This window comes from Pelodiscus sinensis, chromosome 1, assembly GCF_052426305.1.
Source record: "Pelodiscus sinensis isolate ZL-2025 chromosome 1, ASM5242630v1, whole genome shotgun sequence".
In the NCBI taxonomy this organism is placed as follows: Eukaryota; Metazoa; Chordata; order Testudines; family Trionychidae; genus Pelodiscus; species Pelodiscus sinensis.
In genome coordinates, this window is record NC_143052.1 from 216,557,923 (window position 1) to 216,583,658 (window position 25,736).

Sequence of the window (25,736 nt, forward strand, 5' to 3'; positions counted from 1 at the left end):
TAGTACTTTGCTAAATCCATCTTAATTGCCTCCACAAGTTTAAAAATATAAATTAAGTATAATTTATGTAAGAGACCTTTGCTTTGAATTCACTTAGCCTGATAGGATAGGTATTAGTTGCATTTTATTCTTATCTTCTTGAAACCAATTCTGACGTCTATGCCTCATTACCTGTAATCAATGAAAATGTATCTTTATGTAGTTAATAAGCTAGTTTTATTGATTCACCTTAATCAATGTATTTTGGATGGAAGTGTTTGGGGAATTCCATTTGGGATAACAGGATTTATACATACCATTTTCTATTAATTAAATGACAGGCTTTAAATGAGCTTGTGTTGTCCAGGAGAGAACAAGGCAGTACAAAACATATATTTCTGGGGAAAGTTTGGGACTGCAAATTTTGTTGATGTTGCTGTGCAGTTTAATTTATGAGTGTCTGTCTGTAGTGCTCATCTACCATATATTTGAGAGAGTTTGTCTGTCTGTTCAAGAACTCCTCCTAAACGGAAGGAGTTAGGACCAGCACATTTGGTATACAGCTTCCTCTTATCATCATTTAAAGGAGGAAAATCTGCCAGAAAAATGGGCTGTGCCTGGAACAGCACTGTTACAGGCTGGGGACCTACTGAGTAAGCAGCAGTTTGGACCTATAATTTCCAGGTCCTTGAGAAAGGACCTAAAAATTACAGTGGATGAGAAGCTGGATATGAGTCAACAGTGTGCCCTTGTAGCCAAGAAGGCTAATGGCATATTAGGTTGCATTAGGAGGAGCATTGTCAGCAGATCTAGATTCTTCCCCTTTATTCGGCACTGGTGAGGCCACATCTGGGGTATTGCATCCAGTTCTGGGCCCTCCATTACAGAAAGGATGTGGATGCATTGGACAGGGTCCAGCAGAGGGCAATGGAAATGATTAGGGGGCTGGTGCACGTATCTTACAAAGAGAGGCTGAGGGATTTGGGCTTGTTTAGTCTGCAGCGGAGAAGTGTGAGGGGAGATTTGCTAGCAGCCTTTCATTACTTGAAGGGAGGTTCCAAAGAGGATGGAGAGAGGCTGTTCTCAGTAGTGACAGATGACAGAATGAGTAGCAATGGTCTCCAGTGGTAGTGGGGGAAGCCTAGGTTGGACATTAGGAAAAACTATTTTACTAGGAGGGTGGTGAAGCACTGGATTACCTAAAGAGTTGGTGGAATCTCCATCCCTAGAGGTTTTTAAGTCTCAGGTTGACAAAGTCCTGGCTGGGATGATTTAGTTGGGGTTGCTCCCACTTTGGGCAGGAGGCTGGATTTGATGACCCCCTGAGGTCTCTTCCAGCCCTATGATTCTGTGATTCTATGGAATGGGATTTCTTCTCCTAAAACTATACAAAAAAGACAATCACCAGGCAAGTGAAAGGGGCTGGCTGAGAGTGCCACATGAGTAATTTGGGGGTATAATGTATTTGGACTTTCAGACAGCCTTTGACAAGGTCCCTCACCAAAGGGTCTTAAGCAAAGTAAGCAGTCATGAAGGGTACGTCTAGATTACATGGCTCCGTCGATGGAGCCATGTAAAATAGTTTACTTGGCATAGTCAAAGAAGCGGGGATTTAAATAATCCCCGCTTCATTAAAATAAAAATGGCCGCCACGTTGTGCTGACGATCAGCTGATCTGGCACAGTGCGACAGTCTAGACGCAGCGTGGTCAACAAGGGAAGCCTTTGTCGACTGCTTTGGTAAACCTCATTTCAATAAATAGACACAGTGGTGGCACAGTACAACTTCACATCCTGTGAGTGAGAACACATCACACAGCTACTAAATCTGCAGGTTGGCCCTGAATTAAGTACCTTATGATCTCAGACATTGTTGGTATGTGTTTCAGAAATCATGACCAACTAGCTCATATGGTATAGTTATGGGTAGCATACAAAAGATTTTGATTGTTTTAGGAAATAGCCTGGAGGAAGAATATTAAATGTATCTTATTTCTTTCTTTGCTTAAAAGAAAAAAATAGTCAAAATTGATTCTTTCCAATGATAGTTTTAGCCAAAATAACGGAGGGTTAATTATTAAACCTTTGACTTAGTTGCTCATTTTTTCTGCTGATGCTTTAATCCTGGGTCACAGAAAGTTTAAGACTGCTTTACCGAGGTGACATTTTTCTTTTGACCAAAGTTTTCCACTCTGAAAGGATGTTAGGGGTTTTGCTGCTTGCTTTCTCCTTGGTTACCCTAGCTCATGCTGAGCTGTGCAGGCCAGGTAAGTTTTGCAATTGAGCCTCATCCTTTATCAGTTGAAAGTTTCAGTTTGGTGAACACTTTCAAAGCTGACCTCTTTTTAGACATATATTTGTAAGACTTCTGTATTGAGTTTGAGGATGTATTCTTTGAGCCATATTAGGAATCCATGGTGTGCAAGCTTGGTCATTAATGACATTATATTCTCCTAATAATAATAAGTAATCATATGTGATAAGTTATGATACATTTAGAAGCTTTTATGACTATGCTCTGATCTGTAATACAACTGGAAAAGGAAATAATTTAAAAACAATTTCCCAAGATTATTTTATGTTTATTGCTTTCTTTTTCTCTCTTTGTATCAGATGCACAAAATGCTTTCAAAGTAAGGCTTAGTATCAAAACAGCTTTGGGAGATAATGCAGTAAGTAAAGTATCTTCATGCATTCTTTCTGATTGAATAACTGGCACATTAGAGCTAATTTAAATGATAAAATCTCTGAGAGAATATGTGTAATTTTCACTGATGTCTTTATTGTAAATAAACTGCCCACCAAGACATATATCAGGTATAAGTTTTTTGAGGTATGAATAGCATTGGTCTAAAACAAGCTTTCTTTTAAATGGTATAAAAGTTTACCTCTTTATAAAGAGATGTTCTGTGTACATTATTTTGGAATCTACCTTCAATATGAAAAGTGCTATGTAAATACTAATTCTGTTATCTCTTGGTTTGGCTAAAGCATGTCTGTTTAAGAAGGCTAATGTAAAGTCAAGCAAGTTGTGACAGATAATCAGGTAAAAATTGTTAAATATTCCTTAGCTTTGGTTTTAGTTCAGATTTTCAAGCCAATAGACAGACCCCATTAATTCGTCCCCAGTTTTGAATACTTACAGTATATTTCCTGCATGTTACAGGATTCAGCATTGAATTAGGTATGAAATGTCTTGATCATTTTCTTTATAGGGAGATATGAGCCCTGTTATGCTAGAAGCGTGGAAAATAAATTTCCACTGTAACATGAAGTAAAAGGTATTTGTTGGAGATACTCAAGCTCTTTTTATGACACAGGAAGCTAATCCCAAATAAAAGTGAATTGTTAGATATTTTAAATCTGTGTTAGCAGGGACCTCATTGTGGTAGAAAGTGCAACAACCAGAACAAATATAGAATAGATTCACAGAATTTATGTTAATGTATTTGTCTTTCAACATTTAAATCAGCTCTCCGTGGCTAAGAAGGTTTAATGAAAACAGTTTAAGTTGGATTGTTTTAAAATGTATATAAAATAATATAATCCTGCAACAGAAAATATGATGAGATCCTACCAGACACCTTAATTACAACTGTTTCCATTCTGAGCTAAGAATGAAAGTAACAGTTCAGTGTTTTCTCCCTTAACAATAACATCATCTCTCTGATTATAGTCAATTTTTTTCAGTTTCATCTACCATTTAGTATTTTACTAAGTTCTGCATCACAAAGGCACCCCTTATCCTCACTTTTGTTACAATAAAGTATTCCTTTAGTTGTTTTTACACAGCATAAACTGTAGTTTATTTCACACAGTATGAGAAGTCTGAATAAAGCTGAAATCTGCAACAATGTAATTTAGGGTAGTTTGTACATAACCAACTTGCTGAGAGTAGTTAGTTGATATACAAAAGTGTCAACATAGCATCAGTAATTGCTTCTCTAGATGCACAAGGAATGGAAACCACCTCTTACGCCACCTTTTTACAGCACCTCTAAAGCTGTCTGCAAATAAATTAAATAGATATCAATGTACTCTAAAATAAATATAGTCTTCATAATTTGGGGCACAATGCTATCTTCCCTTTTTAATACAGAGGAGAGAGAGAGAGAGACAGTACAATTACATAAGTTTTAGGTGTAAAGTATATAGTCCCCTGTTGCATTGATTAGATGGTCTGCTACTTAATTCTCTTGTATTCATTTTCAAATGAATTTTTTAGTGTATAGCGATACAAGACTGGCATTTTGAATCTTGGATGACAGGATCACCCATAAAGATGTACACCTCCAGGGATTTAGCATATAGGTCAGTAGAGCTAACAAATAATAGAGACTAGAGAATAATTTAATCACTGAATGTCACCTATTTTGTAAAGACAGACACCATTTTTCATCATGTCCAGGAATGAAACTGTCAATACTTTGGTACAGGGTCTGTCATTTACTAAGTTTATACAGCAACTCACACAACAGAGTCCGGACCTGGCTGGCGTATTGCTGCTACTGCAATATACTTATGATAATATCAATACCTTTACTTCAGATCATAATAGGTTACTACTGAGTTTACTAAACTCTGTTATCTGGTCCTTTGGTGATTCCCAAGAGTCTCTGCTCATGTTGCACTATGTAACCTTTGTATTTCTAGCTAGTAAATCATACTGAAGTTGAGCTGAAAATACAATAAATGCTTTACTAATATTTTCTTTTCCATGTAAGAAACTGCCGTAGCTGTCACAATACACAAAGGTATTATTTGACCACCAGTGAAGGAAGTGTGATCCATGTGACTATACAATGAAGGAGAGTCTGCAAGATAATCTTTTGAAATGGTTTTTACATGATAAAATAATTTGAGAACTCTGGTACTACTAAGATTGTGTTGCTGACTGCCAGTCACATTGGTATTTAGAATGGTAGAGTTAAATTAATAGGACCATATTGTCCATGGTATAAATACATAAAATATGTATTTAAAGTTAATTATGCTTGTGCCTTCTGATGTCTTGTCTCAGTTTGACCTATAGCGTCAGACTGCAAAAGCATAACACAGAATGCTAGAGTGATCTGTATAACTCTGCTACTTTACAACAAGCCAAATCTGTACTCAGCTATTTAAAAGCCAATGTATTTGGTAATGCTGTATTGCATTTATTATCTATATTTGCAAGCAATAGAGCTTACATAAGTCATCTATTTTCATGGCACCTCATGTGGGTCTTTTGAGAGCTGGGCAAAGAGGTATAATGATTAACACGGCAGGGATTTTTTTCCCCTTAGAGCTGTTCTGAAAAAGTGTAAGTGTGTGTGTGGTGAGTAAGTCAGTAATTCCATGAACAAATAAGAGCAGATCTTTTATTTTAGCTCTGTAAATAGTGGTGTTTTGTTTGAATAAGGATGTCCTTTAAATGACGAAAAATAAGATTATGGTTCTCATCTGCATTCAGTGAGCTTTCATACTTTATCTTTTATTTTTAAATCTCAGTATTTTTGTTGTTTCTGTTTTACACCTTCATCAGTTCTGGAGGAAGAAAGTTTAGGCATTGGGAGAGAATCTTTTGTTTAGACTACTATTCTTCCTATGTTTTTATGTTGGCATGCATCATCACAGTCTACTAGCACCATTCTTGTGTCCTAGCAACTAGAGATGGGCCCCAATGTGAAAGTTCAGATGTGGACCAGAATCTGCACATTACTCAGGTTCTGAGTTGTTACAGATTCCATGTCCAAGTTCAGTGTTATTTCAAATGGTCCATTTATGATCTCCTCACTTGGTGATGAGTAGTTTATACTAAGCATATAGCCAATCTAGTCCCTGCCTCTTCTCCGGTGTGGATCCCAACTCCTAAGGGAGGTTCTAAGAGAGGTGAGGATTGTATTATGCACATGGTTCATAGCCTCATTTATGTGCAAGAGTGAAATCTTTTCACAGAGATACCTACTCTTCTGCTCATGGGACAGTAGTGGGTTTAAAAATCAAAAGTTGACATTTTCAGCATTATATTTGGATCTATGTAATGATTTATGTTTTTGCTGAAACTGCCTACAACAAACAAACAAAGAAACAAACAAAAAACAGTTCCAAATTGTGTCACAGAGCTAAGTATTTTTTCTGCTGGGCTACTTTTCTATAATTTAGAAAATTATAATGGGGATTGTTTAACAGCTCATTTTATACTGAAATCTATAAATTGGGTGTAAAAAGCAGTCTCTGACTTCCATTCTTATGGTTCCAGCAAATTATTAATGTTTGCAAACTGCTGGAAAGGGGTTAAACCAGCCTGTCATTGAAAGGGTAATACATACAATCTCTATGATTGATTAGAATTAAATACAAAAATAAAAACCATTGGGCTTATGAAGCTTCCTAAACAATGTGAAATTGTGAAAACATTTTCTCATCAAGAGAGCAGAGGATGAGATCAAATAAATCAAATGGAGCCTATATTTTGGTTGCATTTGCACTTACTGAAACAGCCTGAGTGTGTCTCTTTTTTGTTCCTCCCTATGTGCAGTAATAATTTGCAGTGCATTTGATGCATTTTGTAACCAGGAGATAGTGAGTGTGAAAGTCTCAAGCGTGCTGCATATGCCTATTCCAAAGGATGTGTGTGATGAGTGTTAAGAATGTCATGCCTGAGGCATGTCTAGACCAGTAGGCCTTGTGTTAGGGTATAATATCCCAGTGAGGCCTTTTGAGAATACTAGCAGACATGTCCTTAACCATGTTCCAGTCCTGCCTCTTTCTTCACCACTTTTAACTAAGTATTGCCAGCCCACAGCAATTGCTTATAGTCCTTTTAGAAAATGCCACGAGTGCCCATAAGACCCAAAACACCCTGCGCAGGCTTGTCAGTGTTCTGGCCTCAGCCACTAAAGCACCCAGTAAGAAGCATCATTAAATTGTAATAAAGAATCCACATACCAATCTTAGGGTATGTCTACACTTCAATACTATTCAAAATAACTAGCGCTATTCCGAAATAACTTAGTCCACGTCTACACAGCTGGCAGTTCTTCTTTGAGTGATGTCCCTGTGGGTGCTCCACAGTAGGTGCTGGGCTTGCCCCAGCGCCGCAGAACAGAGATTTTTCCAGTAGCAGTACTTGGCTGGATTGCACATGCGCGGTTGTGTCTCACGGCATTCGTGCTCTTTTGTGTGAGTGCGCGGTCCGGCCCTCGCCAGTTCCTCTCAACCGCCTCAGGCTGCAGACGGAGTGAATTGGTGTCTTCAACTTCCCTCCTTACTGTGAGATTGTTCTTGTTAAAAGTTACTATTCTTCCTGCTTTTACGTATTCCTATCATTCCTCCTAGTTTTCAAAAAAAAAATATCCTAAAGTTTTTCCTCTCATTCCTACGTCCGTTTTTCCTAGGATCCCCTATGTGGTGTTGTACATAGTTATATATATAAGATAGAGAAAATTTCTGGTTCAACCAAAAACAAATAAATCTTTTCCACTTAAAGATTAGAAATGCCGTCCTCACCCGGCTTTAAGAAGTGCGACACCTCTGATGGGCATTCCTCATGTATCCGGTGCCTCGGGGAAGCTCATTTCCCACAGAAGTGCCCACACTGCACAAAATTGACCGCAGGGGCCCGACGGGACAGGGAAATGAGGCTGTGGATGATTTTGTTTGATAAAGCCCTCCAGGAGTCAGCCTCAGCAGAGCAGCCCCCAAAACATAGGACTTCATCTCCTACAGCTGATTCACCCAAAAGATAGCAGGTGTCACCTTCCAGGTCTTTACCGGCCACCTCGGTCAGCAGAGTTAGGATGGGAGATAAGCCCAGTATTTCAGGTACTGCAAAGCCGCGTCTAAAGACCTCTGTAGCACCAAAAGCCAAAAGACCGGCAGGAGTGGCACTGACAACGGCACCAAGGGTTGCCTTGGCACTGCCCACTACTAAACCTCCGGTACCGAAGGACTCCTCCATGCCGAGGTCATCATTGGCACTGGCAGTGGCAACTTCGGCACCAGCGCCCACCACTGTTTCAGAGTGGGGGTCGGCATTGAGATCTACGGCACCAGAGGCACCAACTCTGCATACGGGTGGCACCGAACCACATGTCTCGGTACCGAGTACTCCTCCACACCGGAGTCGTTCCTGATCACCGGTATTTTCACCAGCACTATTGCCTTCCCCATCGGCACCGAGCTCCCCGAGATCTTACAGCGCAGGCCGCCGCCGATAACCATATTCTCCACACCAGAAGCTGCCCTCCCCATTTTTAGCAGCTTACAGGGACCACCGTCAATACCATCATCAACACTTCTCCATTTCTCTGGCTTCCTCTAGAGCATAGTACATCCCCTCCCACTCTCCCCATTCTCCTCACATATGCCATTGGGAGCACGGCCAACTTACTTATTCTGACAGGCACTCATCACTTGACAGACTTTACCACCATGATGACCGTTACCACCATTATTCACCCAATAGATACTCGTACCACTATAGGTCCAGATCTCATGGACAGTCATACTGGGACTGTATATCTCCCAGACACTCCCCAACTCCAGCTCCTCCCACCCCAATGGGACAACCTCCATCTCCACAACAACTTGCATCAGAGCCAGATGATACCTACCTTTCCATCACCAAGAAGCACCCACCGGAAGTGTCCTCTACTGATCATTCTTCTTCTCTAGATGAAGCCGTCATCCCTGGAGATGTTTCCCTGCCGGATGACCTTTGGCAGTTCCAAGAGCTCTTCAAGCGGGTGGCAGTAAGCCAGGAGATACCGTTGGACGAAATAAAGGACAAGCAGCAGCATCTTCTCAAAAATCATCAGCCTCAACATAGATCGAGGATAGCTATACCCCTGAATGATGCCATATTGGAAGTCGCCGAAGAAATCTGGCAAACTCCGACCTCCATACCACCGACCAGCAAGAAAACTGACAGGAAGTACTTTGTACCTCCTAAAGGCATGGAAATCCTCTTTACCTATCCCCAGCCCAACTCCTTAGTTGTGGATGCAGCCCATCAAAGGTCAAAAATGCCGCAATACAAACACGCCTCTTCAGACAAAGTCACAAAAAGACTCGATTTATTGGGCAGAAAAGTTTACAAATCCACAACACTCACACTTAGAGTAGCCAATTACACCGCACAACTCTCCAATCACATTTTTGATACTTTCACAAAGCTGACGTCACTGCCGGACCATCTACCAGAGTCCAAAAGGACTATATTAAAATCAGTTGTGCAAGAAAGCTACACTTCGGCGAGGACAGCGCTCCAGATATCAATGGACGTGGCGGATACAGCAGCCTGGTCCACAGCTATGGTGGTAGTCATGAGGTGAGCATCCTACCTCTAGGCAGTGGGAGTCCCAAAAGACCTACAAAATAAACTCAAAGACTTACCATTCGACAGAGACAAATTATTTGCCAAAAAGATGGACAGCGCGTTACATTCGTCCAAAGACTCACGCACAACCCTTCGGACATTGAGTATGTATATCCCACCATATATGAGATGTCGTTATAATCCTTACCAATGGTATTACGATTACCCATATGTCAGGCAGCAGTGGCAGCAATAATAACGGACCTTCGATCAGCAGTGTCCGTACCAAAGACCCCAGAGGCGTCGAAAATTGGGCAACTGTACACAGACCCCACTGAACAAGAAACAGCACTCAAAAAAAGTTGGGAGGATGGCGACCAAGATTAGATCTCTGGTGTTTGAACAGATTTCTATGAAAACAACTATTCAAGATGCTGACACTTGCTGCTATAATACCCTCATTGGATCATGACGAGTGGTTTGCTGCCCTTGACCTCCAGGATGCATATTTTCATGTGTCAATCCATCCAGTACACAGAAGATTCATGTTTTCCAGTCAGCATAGATCATTACCAGTACAAAGTCCTGCCCTTTCGCCTCTCATCCGCCCCCAGGGTATTCTCAAAAATCTTGGCAGTAGTCACAGCTTACCTCAGTCAAGAAGGAATAATCATATTTCCTTACCTAGACTCCCTACTGAAGGGTCACTTGCATACCGAAGTGCTCAATATGGTCCACACCACAATGAGAACTTTCTACACCCTCGGGCTTCTTATCAACAACCAAAAGTCCACTTTTCACTCTACTCAAGAGCTAGAATTCATCGGTGCCTGGTTAGATGCGAACATTGACAGAGCATACTTACCCCTCCAGAGGTTTCAGGCCATTCAAGACTTGATACAAATCATTTGAGGCAGTCCAACCGTTCAGATAATCATTTGTTTAAAGCTCATGGGTCACATGGCTGCCACAACTTACATGGTACACTTCACCAGACTACATTTTCGCAGCCTCCAGTATTGGCTAGCACTAGTATACAATCACATGAAACACAATCTTTACAGATCAGTGACACCTCCACAATCTGTTCTCCAGTCACTCCGCTGGTGGACGAATCGTGCTTACCTTCTTACCGGCGTACCCTTCTGCCAACAGCAACCCTCGCATCACATCACCACCGACGCCTCCCTTCTAGGGCGGGGGCGCACATATGAGCACCATATCTGCCCAGGGCCGATGGTCACCATCAGAGACACGACTCCACATAAACCTTCTGGAACTTCTGGTGATCTTCAATGCCTGCAGATACTTTCACGGCCACATCTGCAATACCACAGTGAGAATCCTCACAGACAATGTCGCAGCAATCTATTATGTAAACCATCAAGGCGGAGCTCAATCCCACTCCCTCTGTGTGGAGGCAATCCAGTTTTGGAACTGGTGCATTCACTACAGAATCCCACCTGTGGCATCTTACTTACCTGGCACCACGAATGTCATGGTGGATTTTCTTAGCAGCCAATTTGCTCCGGATCACGAGTGGGAATTGCATGATGGGGTACTCCATATTCCCTTCCAATGCTGGGGCACTCCCCTAATAGATCTCTTTGCCACTCATCACAACAAAAAATGCCAAAAGTACTGCTCCAGAGCCAGACTCGCCCCCGGCTGTCTAAGAGATGCATTCCTTGTCAATTGGAAGGGACCTCTCTTGTATGCCTTTCCACCTACAGTTCTCATTCCCAAAGTTCTGCAGAAGGTCAGAACAGACAGGGCCACGGTCATACTAATAGCACCAGCATGGGCACGTCAGCACTGGTTTCCCTTCCTCTGACACGTCACCATGCAGATAGTATCCACTTCCAGTCCTGCCGAACCTTCTCACCCAGAACCGAGGCTCATTACGACACTCCCAGATACACACTTTGAAGCTCACCGCATGGTTCCTAACTGGCTGAATCCCTCTGAGTCCCTTTGCTCTACACAAGTCAGAGAAATACTAATCCACAGCAGAAGACAAACAACCAAATCCACTTACCTCTCAAAATGGCACAGGTTCGTTTCCTGGTGTTCCACACAGCAACTGTTTCCTCAGTCGACTCCACTTCACCTCATCCTCAACTACTTGCTACACCTAAAACACACAGTGCTGTCATTAGCCTCTATCAGAGTTCATCTAGTGGCCATTTCGGTGTTCAGACAGCCGATAGAAGGCACCTCCCTATCCACCCACCCAACTAGCAAGAGATTCAAGAAGGGCCTTATGAACCTAAGCCCCCCTTGCAGCCTGTTCCTCCAGTGTGCAACTTAGATGTCGTACTTGGAACTCTAACTACTCCACCATTCGAACCGTTGGCGACTATACCACTTCAGACATTAACTATGAAAGTGGTTTTCCTTCTTGCCATTACATCAGCACGTAGAGTTGATGAGTTATCGGCCCTTATAGCAACACCCCCGTATACCATTTTCAATAAGGATGGCATAGTCCTAAGGCTTCACCCAACATTTATCCCTAAAGTTTTGTCAACTTTTCACATCAATGAACCACTTGTCCTTCCATCTTTTTACCCGAAACCTCACGCCTCATTGCGTGAAGCATCCCTTCATTCACTTGATATTCTCAGAGCCCTTGCATTTTATATAGAACGCATGAGACATTTCAGAAAAATTGACCGACTGATTGTGTCTCTGGCCGAGAGATCGAAAGGACACCCAATATCATCTCAGTGCATCTCAAAACTCATAACCACATGCATAACTGAGGCCTACGCATCCAAGCGTATACCACTTCCGACACAACCTCGAGCCCATTCCATGAGAGAATTGGCAGGCTCAACAGCCTTCCTCAAGGGTGTTTCCCTTAAATACATATGCAGAGCAGCCACCTGGTCCTCGCATGACACTTTTGTAAAACATTACGCTATACATCAGAGGAGGTTTTCAGATACTGAGGTGGCATCAGCGGTGCTCTCTTCAGCAAATAGGGACTCCATTTTTTCCCACCTTCCTGCTGGACACCTAGTGGAGTTCTGCTGCTCAGTCACCTACAATGGAGCACCCACGGGGACATCACTTGAAGAAGAAAGCAAAGTTACTCACCTCGTTGCAGTAACTGTCATTCTTCGAGATGTGGGTCCCCGTGGGTACTCCACTACCCGCCCTCCTCCCCACTTCAGAGTCTTTCTCCTTTATATCTTCCAGATTCCGAGGCGGCCTTGAGAAACTGGCGGGTGCCAGACTGCGCACTCACACAAAAGAGCATGAATGCTGCGAGACACCACCGTGCATGCGCGGTGCAGCCGAGTACTGCTACTGGAAAAATCTCTGTTCTGCGACACCGGAGCAAGCCCAGCAGCTACAGTGGAGCACCCACGGGACACACATCTCTAAGAACGACAGTTACTGCACCGAGGTGAGTAACTTCGCTTTATTTGGAAATAATGTCAAAATACTGTCAAGCTAGAGGACCTCTTACTCTAAACTCCTGTGTAACCCCCTTTTTCCTCCCCAGGTTACTCAGGAGTAGGTCACACTCACAGGTGTGCCTGGGCGCCTGATGGTTTTAACATAAAAGGAGATCCTGCGTACCCCAGTGGTGATGTTGTTTTGTTGGGGAAACCCTATCCACCCCCTTGCTGCTGTCCCTTACTCATATATAACATATAATGGAGGTGCCTCCACCTGGCTGGCCCTGTACACACATGGGGTGTGTCTAGACTACCTAGTTTTGTCGACAAAAGTGGACTTTTGTCGACAAAACTATACCAGCGTCTACACTACCGCTGAGTTCTGTTGACATAACGTCGACAGAACTCAGCAGTTTTGTCGACGCTGGTATACCTCATTTTACGAGGCATAACACCTTCTGTCGGCAGAACTCTGTCGACAGAAGGTGTTATTGCCTGTAACATTGCGTCCAGACTACGGAGTTCTGTCGACAAAGCACCTGTAACCCTCATTGTATGAAGAATAAGGGCAGTCAGAAGAAGAGTGCTCTATTTCAAAATAAGTGCTGTGTAGACGCTCCCTATTTTGAAATAAACTGTTTCAAAATAAGATATGCAATTGACGTAGCTCAATTTGCGTAGCTTATTTTGAGTTAAGCCCAGCTGGGTAGACTCACACATGCACAGAAAGCAAAACAGTATTTTCAGAGCATATTCTGAAAGCTGTTCACCACATTGATCTACTATTATTCCTACGACTCTTATTCTGCATGTAGTTGTGAATAAAAACATATGTGTGTTGTGTCATGCCAATATGTTTCTCTGCCTGCATATTGAAAACCTTGCTAAAATCCTGGCCCCAATTAAGTAATTAGCATACCTCCCACTGCATACCTCCCAACAGCCCTAGATTGCCTGCGATTGTCCGATTTTGACCCTGAAGCCGCCTGTCCTGGATGAAGTGGCTCCTGTACCAAGGGGCTGGCTGGGCACAGCTCCCCACTCTAGGCATTGCGACCTAGGTCCTAGCACACTGGGTCACATTGCTGACCAGGTCTGGGGAAATCTATTATCCACTGCAGTGCCATTTAAATTTGTCAAAGTCACAACCCCATTAGGGGACAGGGAGCCAGGCCCAGACCTGTGATACAGGACCAATGCTGTGGATGAATGCAGGATGAGCTCATCCTTCAACTCCCCATGCCTCCCACTCATGGAAGGCATCATTCAACTCCCTCCAGCCAGACTCTTCCACTACCCAGGACAGCACCCAACATCCCCCCTCACCTCCCGGGGCAGAAATTGTACAATACCACTGAAAACACTGGGATTTAATGGGGTTAGGATTTCACCTCGGGTCTAGGAATGTACTTGTGATTACTGTCTGACTATCTTGAAATAGAAAATAACATACCCAGAGGTTTAAAATATATTCCTAAACTGAATATCCTAATCTGTCCTAACATTTCCTTTGCTTTAACTTTAATTCTGCAATCATTTCAAAGTGTAGTTATGATCAGCAAACTGATTTTTAAAATGACATCTTCTTACTCACAGTGTCTCTGAAAAAGTTAATCGTTACTACTTTTTATGCCCTTAACCACTATTCAGCCCATTCTCCAATGGAAGAGTTAGCTGAATTCCTTTCTGTGTGCAACACAATCAATAATTAATAAAAAAAGGCTCAGATTTGCAGCTGGTGTAAGTTGGGCAGAGCTCCAGGAAAGTCAGTAGAGGTATACCGCTTTACCCTAGCTGAGACCCTGTGGCAGAATCCAGTGGCAGAATCTATAACTTGTTAATTTGTGAACAAAAATAACACAGAGCAAGACTTTCATATCTTAGAATAAATATGCAGAAGTGGGCACTAGAGAAAAAATCTTTCTACTAACAGAACGAATAGAATATGAAGTTATTTAGAAATAATAAACACGGACTCTCACAGATTTTTACAAAGTCATTTTTTGAAATGTAATTGCACTTTTAGCCTGTTTGCCCTACAGTTTCAAAGAACATTGTTACAATGATAGCTTAATATGGATTCAGGAATATTTTTAGTAGCTCTTAGAATATTAATGATGCTAATTCAGGCTTGGGCAAAATATAGCCCACAGGCCAAATCCGTCCCACCACACCACTGGATCCAGCCTGTGGAGGCAGCAGGGAACCCCAGGCAGGCTCCTCTGCTTGCCCGGCAGCCCCTCACACCGTTCAGAAACAGTTGCCAGGCTCCGTTTCTGTTTCAAAACTGGAGGGGATGGGGGAAACTTCAGGAACTGCCCCTCAGCCCCAGCACAATCCCATTGGCCTGTTCCTGGCCAGAAACCGGCCAATGGGAACTGCTTGTTTGAATAACAGGCAGCCAAGAAGAACCACACCCCATCTCCTCGGCTCAGTTATTCACTTAAGCACATGGCCAGGCAAGCAGGCAGGCTGGCTGGCTGGGAAAGGTTTTAAGGTCTTCAAGCCTTAGCTCTGCAGGCAGGCAGGCTGGTTTGGCTGCTGGCTGGTAAGTGGTAAGTCTCCTGGACACAGCCTGCATTTGGCACCCCAGCGCCTCCCTGCCCCAACCCTCTGCTCCCCCCTATTCAACATACCCAAACCCTCTGTCCCCCTCTTGCACCCATATCCACTCCCAGATCTGGCACCCCAATCTCCTGCCCCAGATCACAATCCCCTCCTACTCTAGATCACATCCCAAACCCCTGCACTCCAAACCCCTGCCCTAAGTCACAAATGCCTCCTTCACCCAAACTCCCTCCCAGACTCCAGTCTCCCTTCTGAACCCCAATCCCTTACCCCAAGCTCTCTTCTGCACCCAACCTCCATCCCAGACCTCGCATTTCCTCCATTAATATCATGGAAGAGTGTGGCCCTCAACCACTTTCCAAAATCTTGGGGTGGCCCCCCCATCAAAAATTATTGCCCACCCCTTTGCTAAATGCAGTCTTCTGTCAGGTGTTAAGACAATGGGTTAAACTCAGCCCTTACATAAACGGGTGCAATACCATTCAACGTAATTTAGAATTATACTTACCTGTGCCAAAGAATATAACAAGAGTGTGCATATGTGTGTATGCATACACACACACGTCACACACACATTGATAGCAATGTATTAATTGAAAACAAGGTATGTACACTCGTCCTTTATTTCTATGTCACTACCTGGCCTCGGTCTGTTTTCACTGAAAGTTGCTATTGTCTGATTATTGTTCATTAGCCTGTGTGAAATGAGTTCATTTCATGCTCTACAGAACTCCATATCCCAGAAACTAGAATCCCAACTAGCACTTCTTCCCCAAAGTTCCTGAGCCGTGTGTAGAACTTGAGATATAAGCCCTTGTGTCAGAGGCCTGGCATGAGGCCGGAACTAAAGTAGTGGCCAAGCTTTGCTAATATAAAGCAAAGCTAGTAAAAGTTAGGCTGTAAGCAAACATCAAACCCTGCCTGCTTGGCCATTTATAGAATTTATCAAGAACAGAGCTAATATTGCAAAAATTCACATTCCTTTGAAGCACTAAGTACAAGGTACTCACACAAGCACATCCCGATATCAAGTGATACCAAAACATCTCAATATACAAAACAATACAAAAACATTCCCCAAGAATAATAGGAACACACTAACCTCTCCTAAAAGATAAGGTCAGGATGACAATATGGGTACGTGTACACAGCAACATTATTTTGAAATAACTTAGCCTAGGGTCATTATCTTTGAAAACTCGTGGAGATCGGGAAAAATCCCGGATGATTGGAAAAAGGCAAATGTAGTACCCATCTTCTAAAAAGGGAAGAGGGACAATCCAGGGAAATACAGACCAGTCAGCCTTACCGCAGTCGCCGGAAAAATCATGGAGGGGATCCTCAAGGAATCCATTTTGAAGCACTTAGAATCATGCGCAACAAATGGTATTCAATAAGTTATTTTCATATCTTTATTAGGAAGGTTTTTTTTTTTGAATGATAGACTACTTCCGGATAAGCACTCCATGCAACCCCCTCTCTGTTGGTACTAGTGCTAGAATTGTTAATTTTCTTTCTTCACAGTATGCCTGGGATGCAAGTGAAGAATACCTGTTCAAGGCAATGGTAGCTTTTGCCATGAGAAGATATTCCAACAAAGAAACAACTCAGTAAGTGAATACTCAGTCCTTCAAGAGAGATATTCTCAGTAATGCTTAAGATGGAACATATTTTAATATAGAGAAGTTATAGAAATAAACACTAGGTAGAACTAGCATACTGCAATGCCATTAATATATTTTCTGCCATCCTGATATGTGCTAGGTGGCTTGTGAGTTTGATCACTGCCAGTTTCATCCTCTAGGCCAAATTCTCTATTGCCGTAAATTAGTTACTTGGCTTCACAGGAGCTGTGCCTGTTTAAAACAGCAGAGAATTTGGCCTTAAATGTTACATGACTCCATAAGTGAAGGTTCAGAACAAACAAGAGTTGGAAGAAAAGAAAAGAAAAGAAAAGAAAAGAAAAGAAAAGAAAAGAAAAGAAAAGAAAAGAAAAGAAAAGAAAAGAAAAGAGGACAATAATGAGAAATTATTCTCAGGTAGACATAATGAAGGTGGCCCAGTTCTCTTTTTTAAATCTTTGTCTTCTTGGTTACCTTTGATCTGTTTTGTATCTCACAGACGAGATGACGCAAAGGCCAGCATGCAGGAAGACATGAAGGGTACATCTACACTACAGAGAAGATCAACAGTGGCTGCTGTCGATCTTCCAGGGTTCGAATTAGCAGGTCTAGTGAAGACATGCTAATTTGAACTGAGGGGGTGCTCTGGTCGATACTAGTAGTCCTGCTTCCATGAAGAGTAAGGGAAATGGAAGGAGGAGTGTTCTCTCTTCAACTTCCTGCAGTATGGACAGTGCCAAAAGTCAAGTTAACGTACTTCGACTTCAGCTACACAATTAAATTAGCTGAAGTTGTGTCTCTTAATTCAACCTTGTCCTGTAGTGTCGATGTACCCAAAGATGCTTATGAGAAAAGGAGACAAAAGTGATATACAATGACATACTTATCAGAATATGGAGGGTTATCTGTCCCTGAGGATGCATCTACACTGTACCCGTGGGTCAATATAAGATATGCGATTTGAGCTACACAAATTGAGTATCTTTTTTCGATCTAATTTCTAAATAATGCACTATTCTAAATGTCCCTTAACCCTTATGGAACAAGGGTTACAGGGATGCCGAAATAATGCGCCCGTTATTTTGAAATCTATTTCGATATAATGGGCATGTTTAAAGATGTGGAATAGCTATTTCGAGATACTTTCAGTATCCCGAAATAGCGTCGCTGTCCAGACATAGCCTAAGAGTACAACTGACTAATTTCCTTACACTTTTGTCAGGAAAAAGCTTCAGATTTCACACTTCAGGGCATAAGCTGATTACTAGCTGGAGTCAGGAGAAAATCTCCCTATATTGTTATTATACTTTCTCAAATGTCTGGTATTGGCTCCTTTACAAAACAGGCTACTATACTATATAGGTCTTTGATCAGTATGGCAGTTCCTATGTCTTTATTCACCTCCTCCTTAGAGATGAAAATTATATAAACATATTTCAGTAGCCTATATTTTTGCTTATGAGTATAAACAGAAATGTCTACAGTTCTAGTACATTACTGAGGCCAGGCTTTAGATTTACTTTTAAGCAAAACTGGCTCCGGCTGGCACTGAGTCTGATGAAGCATTTTCCATATTTGCAAAGAGATTAGCTAATCTGAGTCACATGATATTTGATTGCAGCTACAGTAGTGGGTTTTAAATAGAACAATCCCATCCATAACCAAGATGTTGGCTCATTACCATTTCATTCTGATTTGTAAGAAGCTCTCCTTTAAGCTAGAGAGCCGTATCTGGTATGTACCAATATCACTTTCCTCAGGCTCCACAGGAACAAGTCAGGAGACAGCATGCTTCTATTATTTTGTATCATTGCAAACAACATGAGTGCTACTCAGAGAAAATGAATTAAAGTAAACAAATCATTAAAGGTGGCCTGAAAAGCTTTTTCAAGATTGTACACTTTTGCAGCTTATGAAATTTATGGTCCATGAACATTCACGTCTTACTTATTTGTGATACAAAGCCTGTTTTTCTTCAAATTTGTGGCAATTACACCCACCTGGGAAAGAACAAGGGAGAGGCACTTAATCTATATTACTTGTTGGCATCACTGCTACTTTCATGCTATGATAATAGCAATAGAAATAACAGTAAGTTGACTTGGAAGCAAAAAAATAATGATGCTGATATCAAACGGGCTTACATTTTTAATATTAACTAGTCTCAGAGAGTAGCTATGTTAGTCTGTCACTTTAAAAATGACAAGTAGTTCTGTGGCACCTTAGAGACTCATCTGAAGAAGAGGGCTGTGCCCAGGAAAGCTCATAATACTATATATATTTTTGTTAGTCTCTAAGGTGCCACAGGACTACTTGTTGTTTTTAATACTAAATAGGTTATCTGCCTTGGGAATTTATAGAACCTACAGCTCAAAGATAATCATAGAAGTTTAGGACTGGAAGGGACCTTGAGAGGTCCCCTGTACTCGAGAGGCCTATGTATTATCTAGACCAGTGTTTCTCAAAGTGTTCTGTGGACCCGCTTTGGGAAAGCTGCTAGCTGACTGACTGGGTGGGCCTGATTTATCACCTGTGAAGCTGTGCTGCCATGCAACTTAGAGAGAGCACTGGCCCACACCACTTTGTTTACCTAAAGGCCCAGTAGCCATGGAGCCTTGTGGTTTCCATTGGCTCTGGTTTACCACTTCCAGCCAAGGGGAACCACAGAAAGTAGTGTGGTCTCGGCAGCCACTTCCTGCAGCTCCCCTTGGCTGGAAATGGTGAACTGGAGCCTATAGGAGCCACAAGGCTCCATGGCTACAGAGCCTTAGGTAAACAAATGGCACAGGCCTGCTAGCAGTTTTCCCAAAGCAGGGTCATGGCTCACTTTGAGAAACATTGATCTAAACCATCCTTGACAGGTGTTTATCCAACCTGCTCTTCCCTAGGCAATTTATCCATTGTTACGGTTAGAAAGTTTTTCCTGATGTACAACCTATACTGCCTTTGCTACAGTTTATGCCCATTGCTTCTTATCCTATCCTCAGAGGTTAAAGCAAACAATTTTTCTCCTTTCTCTTGCAACAATCTTGTATGTACTTGACAACTGTGATCATGTCTTCTTCCAGACTAAACAAACTCAGATTTTTCAGTCTTTGCTGATAGTTCATGTTTTTAAACCTTTAATAATTTTGGCTGTGTTTAGATTACATCCCTCTTTCGATAGAAGGATGTAAATTAGGCACTTCAAAATTGCAAATAAAGCCGGGATTTGAATTTCCTGCGCTTCATTTGCATAATCACGTTATGGTGCTCTTTTGAAAAAGCGCTATTTCGAAAGTAAAACCGCGGGATCAGTTGTTTCCCATTTTGTATGTGTACAACTAATTGTTCCTTTCTAAATGGAGTACTTTGCATTTGCCCTTATTAAATTTCATCCTATTTTCTTCAGACCACTTCTCAGTTTGTTCAGATCATTTTGAATTTTAATCCTATCCTTCAAAGCAGCCCCTACCAGCTTAGTATAATTTGCAAACTTTGTAAGTGTTCTCTCTATCTCATTATCTAAACCATTGCTGAAGATATTGAAATGAATTAGACCCAGAACTGAACTCTGCAGAACATCACTCATTATGCCTATCAGTTGGTCTGTAGGAAAATACTGTGGGGCTGTCTCTATATTGGCACCCCTTTCCAGAAAAGGGATGCTAATGAGACCAGTCGGAATTGCAAATATAACGGGGGATTTAAATATCCCCCGCGGCATTTGCATGAACATGGCTGCTGCTTTTTTCCGGCTCGGGGTTTTGCCGTAGAAAAGCACCAGTCTAGACGGGATCTTGCAGAAAATAAGCCCTTTTCTGGAAGATTCCTTCTTCCCTTGAAAGTAGGAATAAGGGATCTTTCGGAAAAGGGCTTATTTTCTGCAAGATCCGGTCTAGACTGGCGCTTTTCTCCGGCAAACCCCGAGCCGGAAAAAAGCTGCAGTCATGTTCATGGAAATGCCGCGGGGGATATTTAAATCCCCCGCGGCATTTGCAATTCTGTCTGGTCTCATTAGCATCCCTTTTCCGGAAAGGGGTGCCAATGTAGACACAGCCTGGCAGTTTCTTCTTTCACTAGGTCATTTTGCAACTAACAGAATTCCCCTCATGGAAAAAAATCTTTTCCATAATCAGTTTTAAACCAACCTATCAGTTTAATACAGAATTAAATTTCTGCTATGAAATCCTATGGATTAATTTATATACTTGGTAGTACAGTTGTTATTCTCTCACAAATTCCATATTCACTTCAGCTGAATTATTGCTGGTTTATACCAGTGTAAGTGAAAAAAAAAAGAATCAAGGCCTTTCAAAATTATAATAATTGATACTTTCATGTCAAGATATCAGCTCACTAAAGGTGTGGTCTCCTAGCAACCATTGAGCTTGGCCGAGTCCAATAACACCCTCACTAATTGACTCTGCTCCCTTATTGGATATCAGGGCCAACAGATCATCATTTAAGCCATGCAGCAACAATAGCACAGTGGCTGCATATTGTGTTCCATGGCCGCAGCTGTACCACACTTGCTTCCTGCACTAGCCCTTGCTCCAAACCCTGTTTGCTCTGCTCCAGCCCTGCTCCCTTCATTCCTCAGAATTCCTGGCTCCAACCGTTGTCGTGTTCCCTCATCAAACCCCTAGTTTTGTCCATTGCTTCTATTCTGGCTCTGACCATTGGCTTCTTTCCCGACTGTACCTCTAGCTTTGTCCTTAACTCTGCTCCAACCCGTAGGCCAGAATCTTGTTCCAATCATCAGGCTGTACTGCCTACACCCTTCTGTGTGACATTTTGTGCTAGTGTTGTTGTTTGCTTGGAGGCGAGGTTTTGTGTGTCATTGGAAAAGGGATAATTCTTTGGTGCTACAGTGTCAAAGGAAAATCAATGTAATATGTCATATTAGACCAATTAAAATGTTGTGTGTGAAATCAGAGAAATGTCTCTGCCCCTACATTTTCTTTATCAGATAAACTTCTAGCCATGTAACTATGAGCCAGTAAATTATATGATTAGATAACCTGTTTAAATTCCATTTTATGGCCTCAGTGATTTTACTGGCAAAATTTCAAGGAACTTTCATTAGGGATGTAGAAGATTCACCATGGATTATTCATTGTCATAAAAGAAAAACCATCTGATTATCATTAAGGAATGGTCGAGATTAGGGATATTAAATATCGGTTAATTGAATAGTCGATTAACCTCATGAATTTTTATTGGTTACTTGACTATTTGATAGTCCCTGGAGGTGGGGCCGGCAGCCAGTGCACTCTGGCCCCACTCCTGAGGAGCCGCTTGCCACTCCACGTTGCTGCCTCTGTATCAGAGGCAGCAGCTTGGAGTGCCAGGCGGGAGCTGGTCTGCAAGGGGAACCAGTTTTAAAATCAGCTCCCTTCACAGACTGGCTGCCTAACCCCACTCTGCTGCATGTGATACAGGGTGGCAGCAGCCCCTGTCCGGGGGGTTAAGGGGAAGTTCTGAGCTCCTGGACTGGCATGAGCTCCTGCCCACCTGGCTCCTAATATACTTTAAATGCAGAGCCGCAGCAGAGGTACATCCTGGACCCCATGCAAGCCAGGACTGAGCCAGGCTGTCTGCCCACCTGACTCCTACTACACTTTAAATGCAGAGCTGCAGCAGGAGTAGGTCCTGGACCCACTGCAAATCGGGACTGAGCTGGGCTGCTGGCCAGCCTGCTAAGAAATTTACTGGCAAGGGGTGGGGGAGGAAATGTGTGTAGTCTATAGCACTAACCTATAAGGTTATTACATCCCTAGTTGAGATTTAAACAATATGAGACATTGTATGCCAATGATAAAAAAATTATGACATCAGAGGAACAGAGAATGATTGAAGGTGTACATTTTTGTATGAAGGTCCAGATCCTTGATCCCCTGGCAAGTATATAGGCTGTGGAGAGGATGATGGTCTAGGAGAGGAAAGACTCATTGCCACAAGGTCACTGAGGAGCAGGAGAGATGTTCCATAGCTCTATTGCATTTCCAGGGCTTCATTTACCATCACATGTAATGCAAAGTCTTCCAGGACATGGGAGATGAATAGTGGGTAAATAATCACAGTCAGAACACCCTACTTACTAGGATTCAAAATGACCCCTTGCTAGACCCCTGGAGGAAGGATAAGGGGGATTTTTTCATCATAGTGACAAGCTTTTGGCATAGAAAATGGCAATAGTCCAGCAGTAGGTACCCATTACTGCCCTTGTGTCACTACTAAGTCCTGTTCAGACCCTATTTTCTAGCAGCAAGTCAGTGAAGGTTTCCCTTATATTCAAATTTCAACCAAAAATTTATCCAATTAGAATTTAAAAAAACTAACTCACCGATTTGAGCTTAACATTGTAAAGACATTAAATTGACAAAGTAGTGTGAAACAAATTATACTACCCATTTGCGTATTCTGCAATAATGAATAGGAAATGAGTGTTTATTGTAAAATTTAAACTTTTGCAGCAGAGGCACAAATCCTTGATTTCTTTGTTTACTAGGGTTTTGTAATTCACTTTGAAAGACAGACATTCATGAACTATGTGAACCAGTCTCTGACTGCACAGTGTAAAAAACTGATCTTTTGTAATTTGTGTTGGTAACCCTAGTTTCCCTAATCTGTGACTCATTTTAAATAATGTACATCTCTTTTGTGTTGGAGACAAGTTAATCTTTAGCACATAAAGAATGTGAAAAAATTTCTTTTAATTTAACAGTGAAATCGGTTGTTGCCATAACTTTTATCAATGCTATATTTAAAAATCTGCATTATCTTTCACTGCCCTGCTAGACAAAACCAAACTTTTTCTGTCTCTTTTACACAAGGATTACATCTGCATTTGAAGTATTTTGATCATTTAGAAATGGAATTATAAATCTTCATGTGTTCTCAGATTTGAACTGATTATGTCAAGATGAATGTTTTGGCCCTGTTGGTTATAGGAGGTTCTATGAGGAGGAGAAGCATCTGCTGCCTTGCAAAATGTCAGACCAAGGGCATCAGAAGAACCCAAATTCTGGGGTCTTCCTATGATCCAGGAGAGGACAGGGTCTGCACAGAAGCTATGTGTCTCTGCATTGCTCTTTGGCTCACTGAACTTTCTTTTATTTCTTGACAATCTGGTATTTCCCCCATTAGAAAAGATGCTTTGCTCTCTTAGAAACCTACACGTTTCTATGGATGTAAAATCCCAGTTAATCAGTTAACTAGTTAAACGTTAGGTTAACCAAATGTTTAATTCGTTAACGGACTAGTGGGATCTCAGTGCTCCAGCCCTCCCTGCCGGCTCCCAGCCCCTGCGCCAAGGCTGCTGCCAGCTCCCAGCCCCAGGCTGCAGGCTGCAGGCTGCAGGCAGGGGGCTGCTTCTGGAGAACCAGTTAACTGGTTACCCATTCACATCCCTAGTATATATAAAAGAGTAACTTTGAATGATAACCACACTGTGAAAAGATATGTGAACTTGTGTGTTACATGGTAGTTCATCTTGGTGTTTACTCATCCTCCTTGAAATTCCCATGAACAACAAGATCATTCTTTTCAAAGCCTAGGATTTGCTACTCTCACATTCTGCTGATGAAGAATGGCAGGAAAGCCAAGTTCTGTATGATTATAATTGTGCAAGGATTTTATATGCAACAGGGAGCTGAAAGGAAGGAAAATTGACCTATTTTCCTGAGTCTTGCTGTTCGAATTATTAAAATATTAATAAAAGCATTTGCCTGTTAATTATATAAATAGAGATGGAACTACAACTAAGCATTTTGGGAAAGATTGTAAGTAGATGTGGACCCAAACTTTCAGTTGAGATCCATCTTTGAAGGTGGTATGATAATTCCAACTAAATTATCTTATAAATGAAACGAACTAGTAGTTTTCTATTGTCAACAAACTGAAGCAAAACATTTTAAAACACAGAGGTCTGCCTTTGGCTTTTATTCAAGCATGCTTTCTGTGTTGTTGAAATTTATAAACCGCTTACAATCATGGACATGGTGGAGGTTAACAACATAGTTCAAATTTCCAAAAATAACAGAGGGTGTAATTCTAGTGCATATCTCTACACAGTGTATTTCAGGTTCTGAAACCAGAAAGGCTTCTTCTATCTAAAGCATTAGGCAACCTCACATCACTAAAACATACAATAAATGTGGCATTTCTTAACAATATCTGGTAACAATCAAATAAATAACATAACATAACAAGCATATCTCTATTCTGCCTCAGAACCTAGCCCACTTCCTTCCAAACCAAGGCTATAGTTGTATAGGCCATGACTGTTCTTCTACATAACCTCCTACCTTGTGCCAACCTTCTGTTGCATTTATCAGGAATCCCGAGGATTTCTAGAAGTCACTTAATTATGTTTCTGATCAGCCAGCAGATGTCACTATAGAACATTACAGTACTCGAAGGTAGCTGTTGGCAGAAGAAAATATATGTTAACATTTATGTTTTGAGAAGGATGGGCTGCACCATAAAAATAAGGAGGAATCAATGGAATAATAATAATAATAATAAATACTAGGCATTATAATTACTTGCATGTATAGGCTTAGGAATTCATGTGTCCCAGTGGGGATCTTTGCCAGTGACCTAGGGCTATGTCTAGACGGCAGGATTCTTTCAGAAAAAGCTTTTCCAGAAGAGACCTTCCGAAAAAACTTCTTCCGAAAGAGAGCACGTCCTCACTGCCAAAGTGCATCGAAAAAGCCATCTGCTTTTTCGAAAGATAGTGTCCACACTGAATGGACGCTCTCTCGCATGTAAGCTGTGATTACCATGGACAGAATGGCCACCAGGGCACCTGTGCTTTTTCCTCTTTCCTCCTCTTGCAAAAGAACTCCCTCTTCCCTGTCCACTCACG

General features: G+C 41.9%; 1 protein-coding gene across 4 annotated transcripts in view; it reads left to right on the forward strand.

Annotated features, from left to right (window-relative positions):
• Positions 1-2,118: 2,118 nt before the first annotated feature.
• CLTRN (collectrin, amino acid transport regulator) overlaps positions 2,119-25,736 on the forward strand; it is a 33,382-nt gene continuing 9,764 nt past the window's right edge. Inside the window, exons 1-4 of one of the 4 annotated variants that reach the window (XM_075914278.2) lie at positions 2,184-2,245; positions 2,592-2,650; positions 12,484-12,694; positions 16,782-16,867. In XM_075914278.2, the coding sequence (XP_075770393.2) occupies positions 2,646-2,650; positions 12,484-12,694; positions 16,782-16,867 (302 nt within the window). In that variant the 5' untranslated portion in view covers positions 2,184-2,245; positions 2,592-2,645. Of the gene's footprint in view, positions 2,246-2,591; positions 2,651-4,245; positions 4,290-12,483; positions 12,695-16,781; positions 16,868-25,736 lie in introns of those variants that run through there. The other 3 variants (XM_006122830.5, XM_025184502.3, XM_075914289.2) reach the window with 3 other exon arrangements.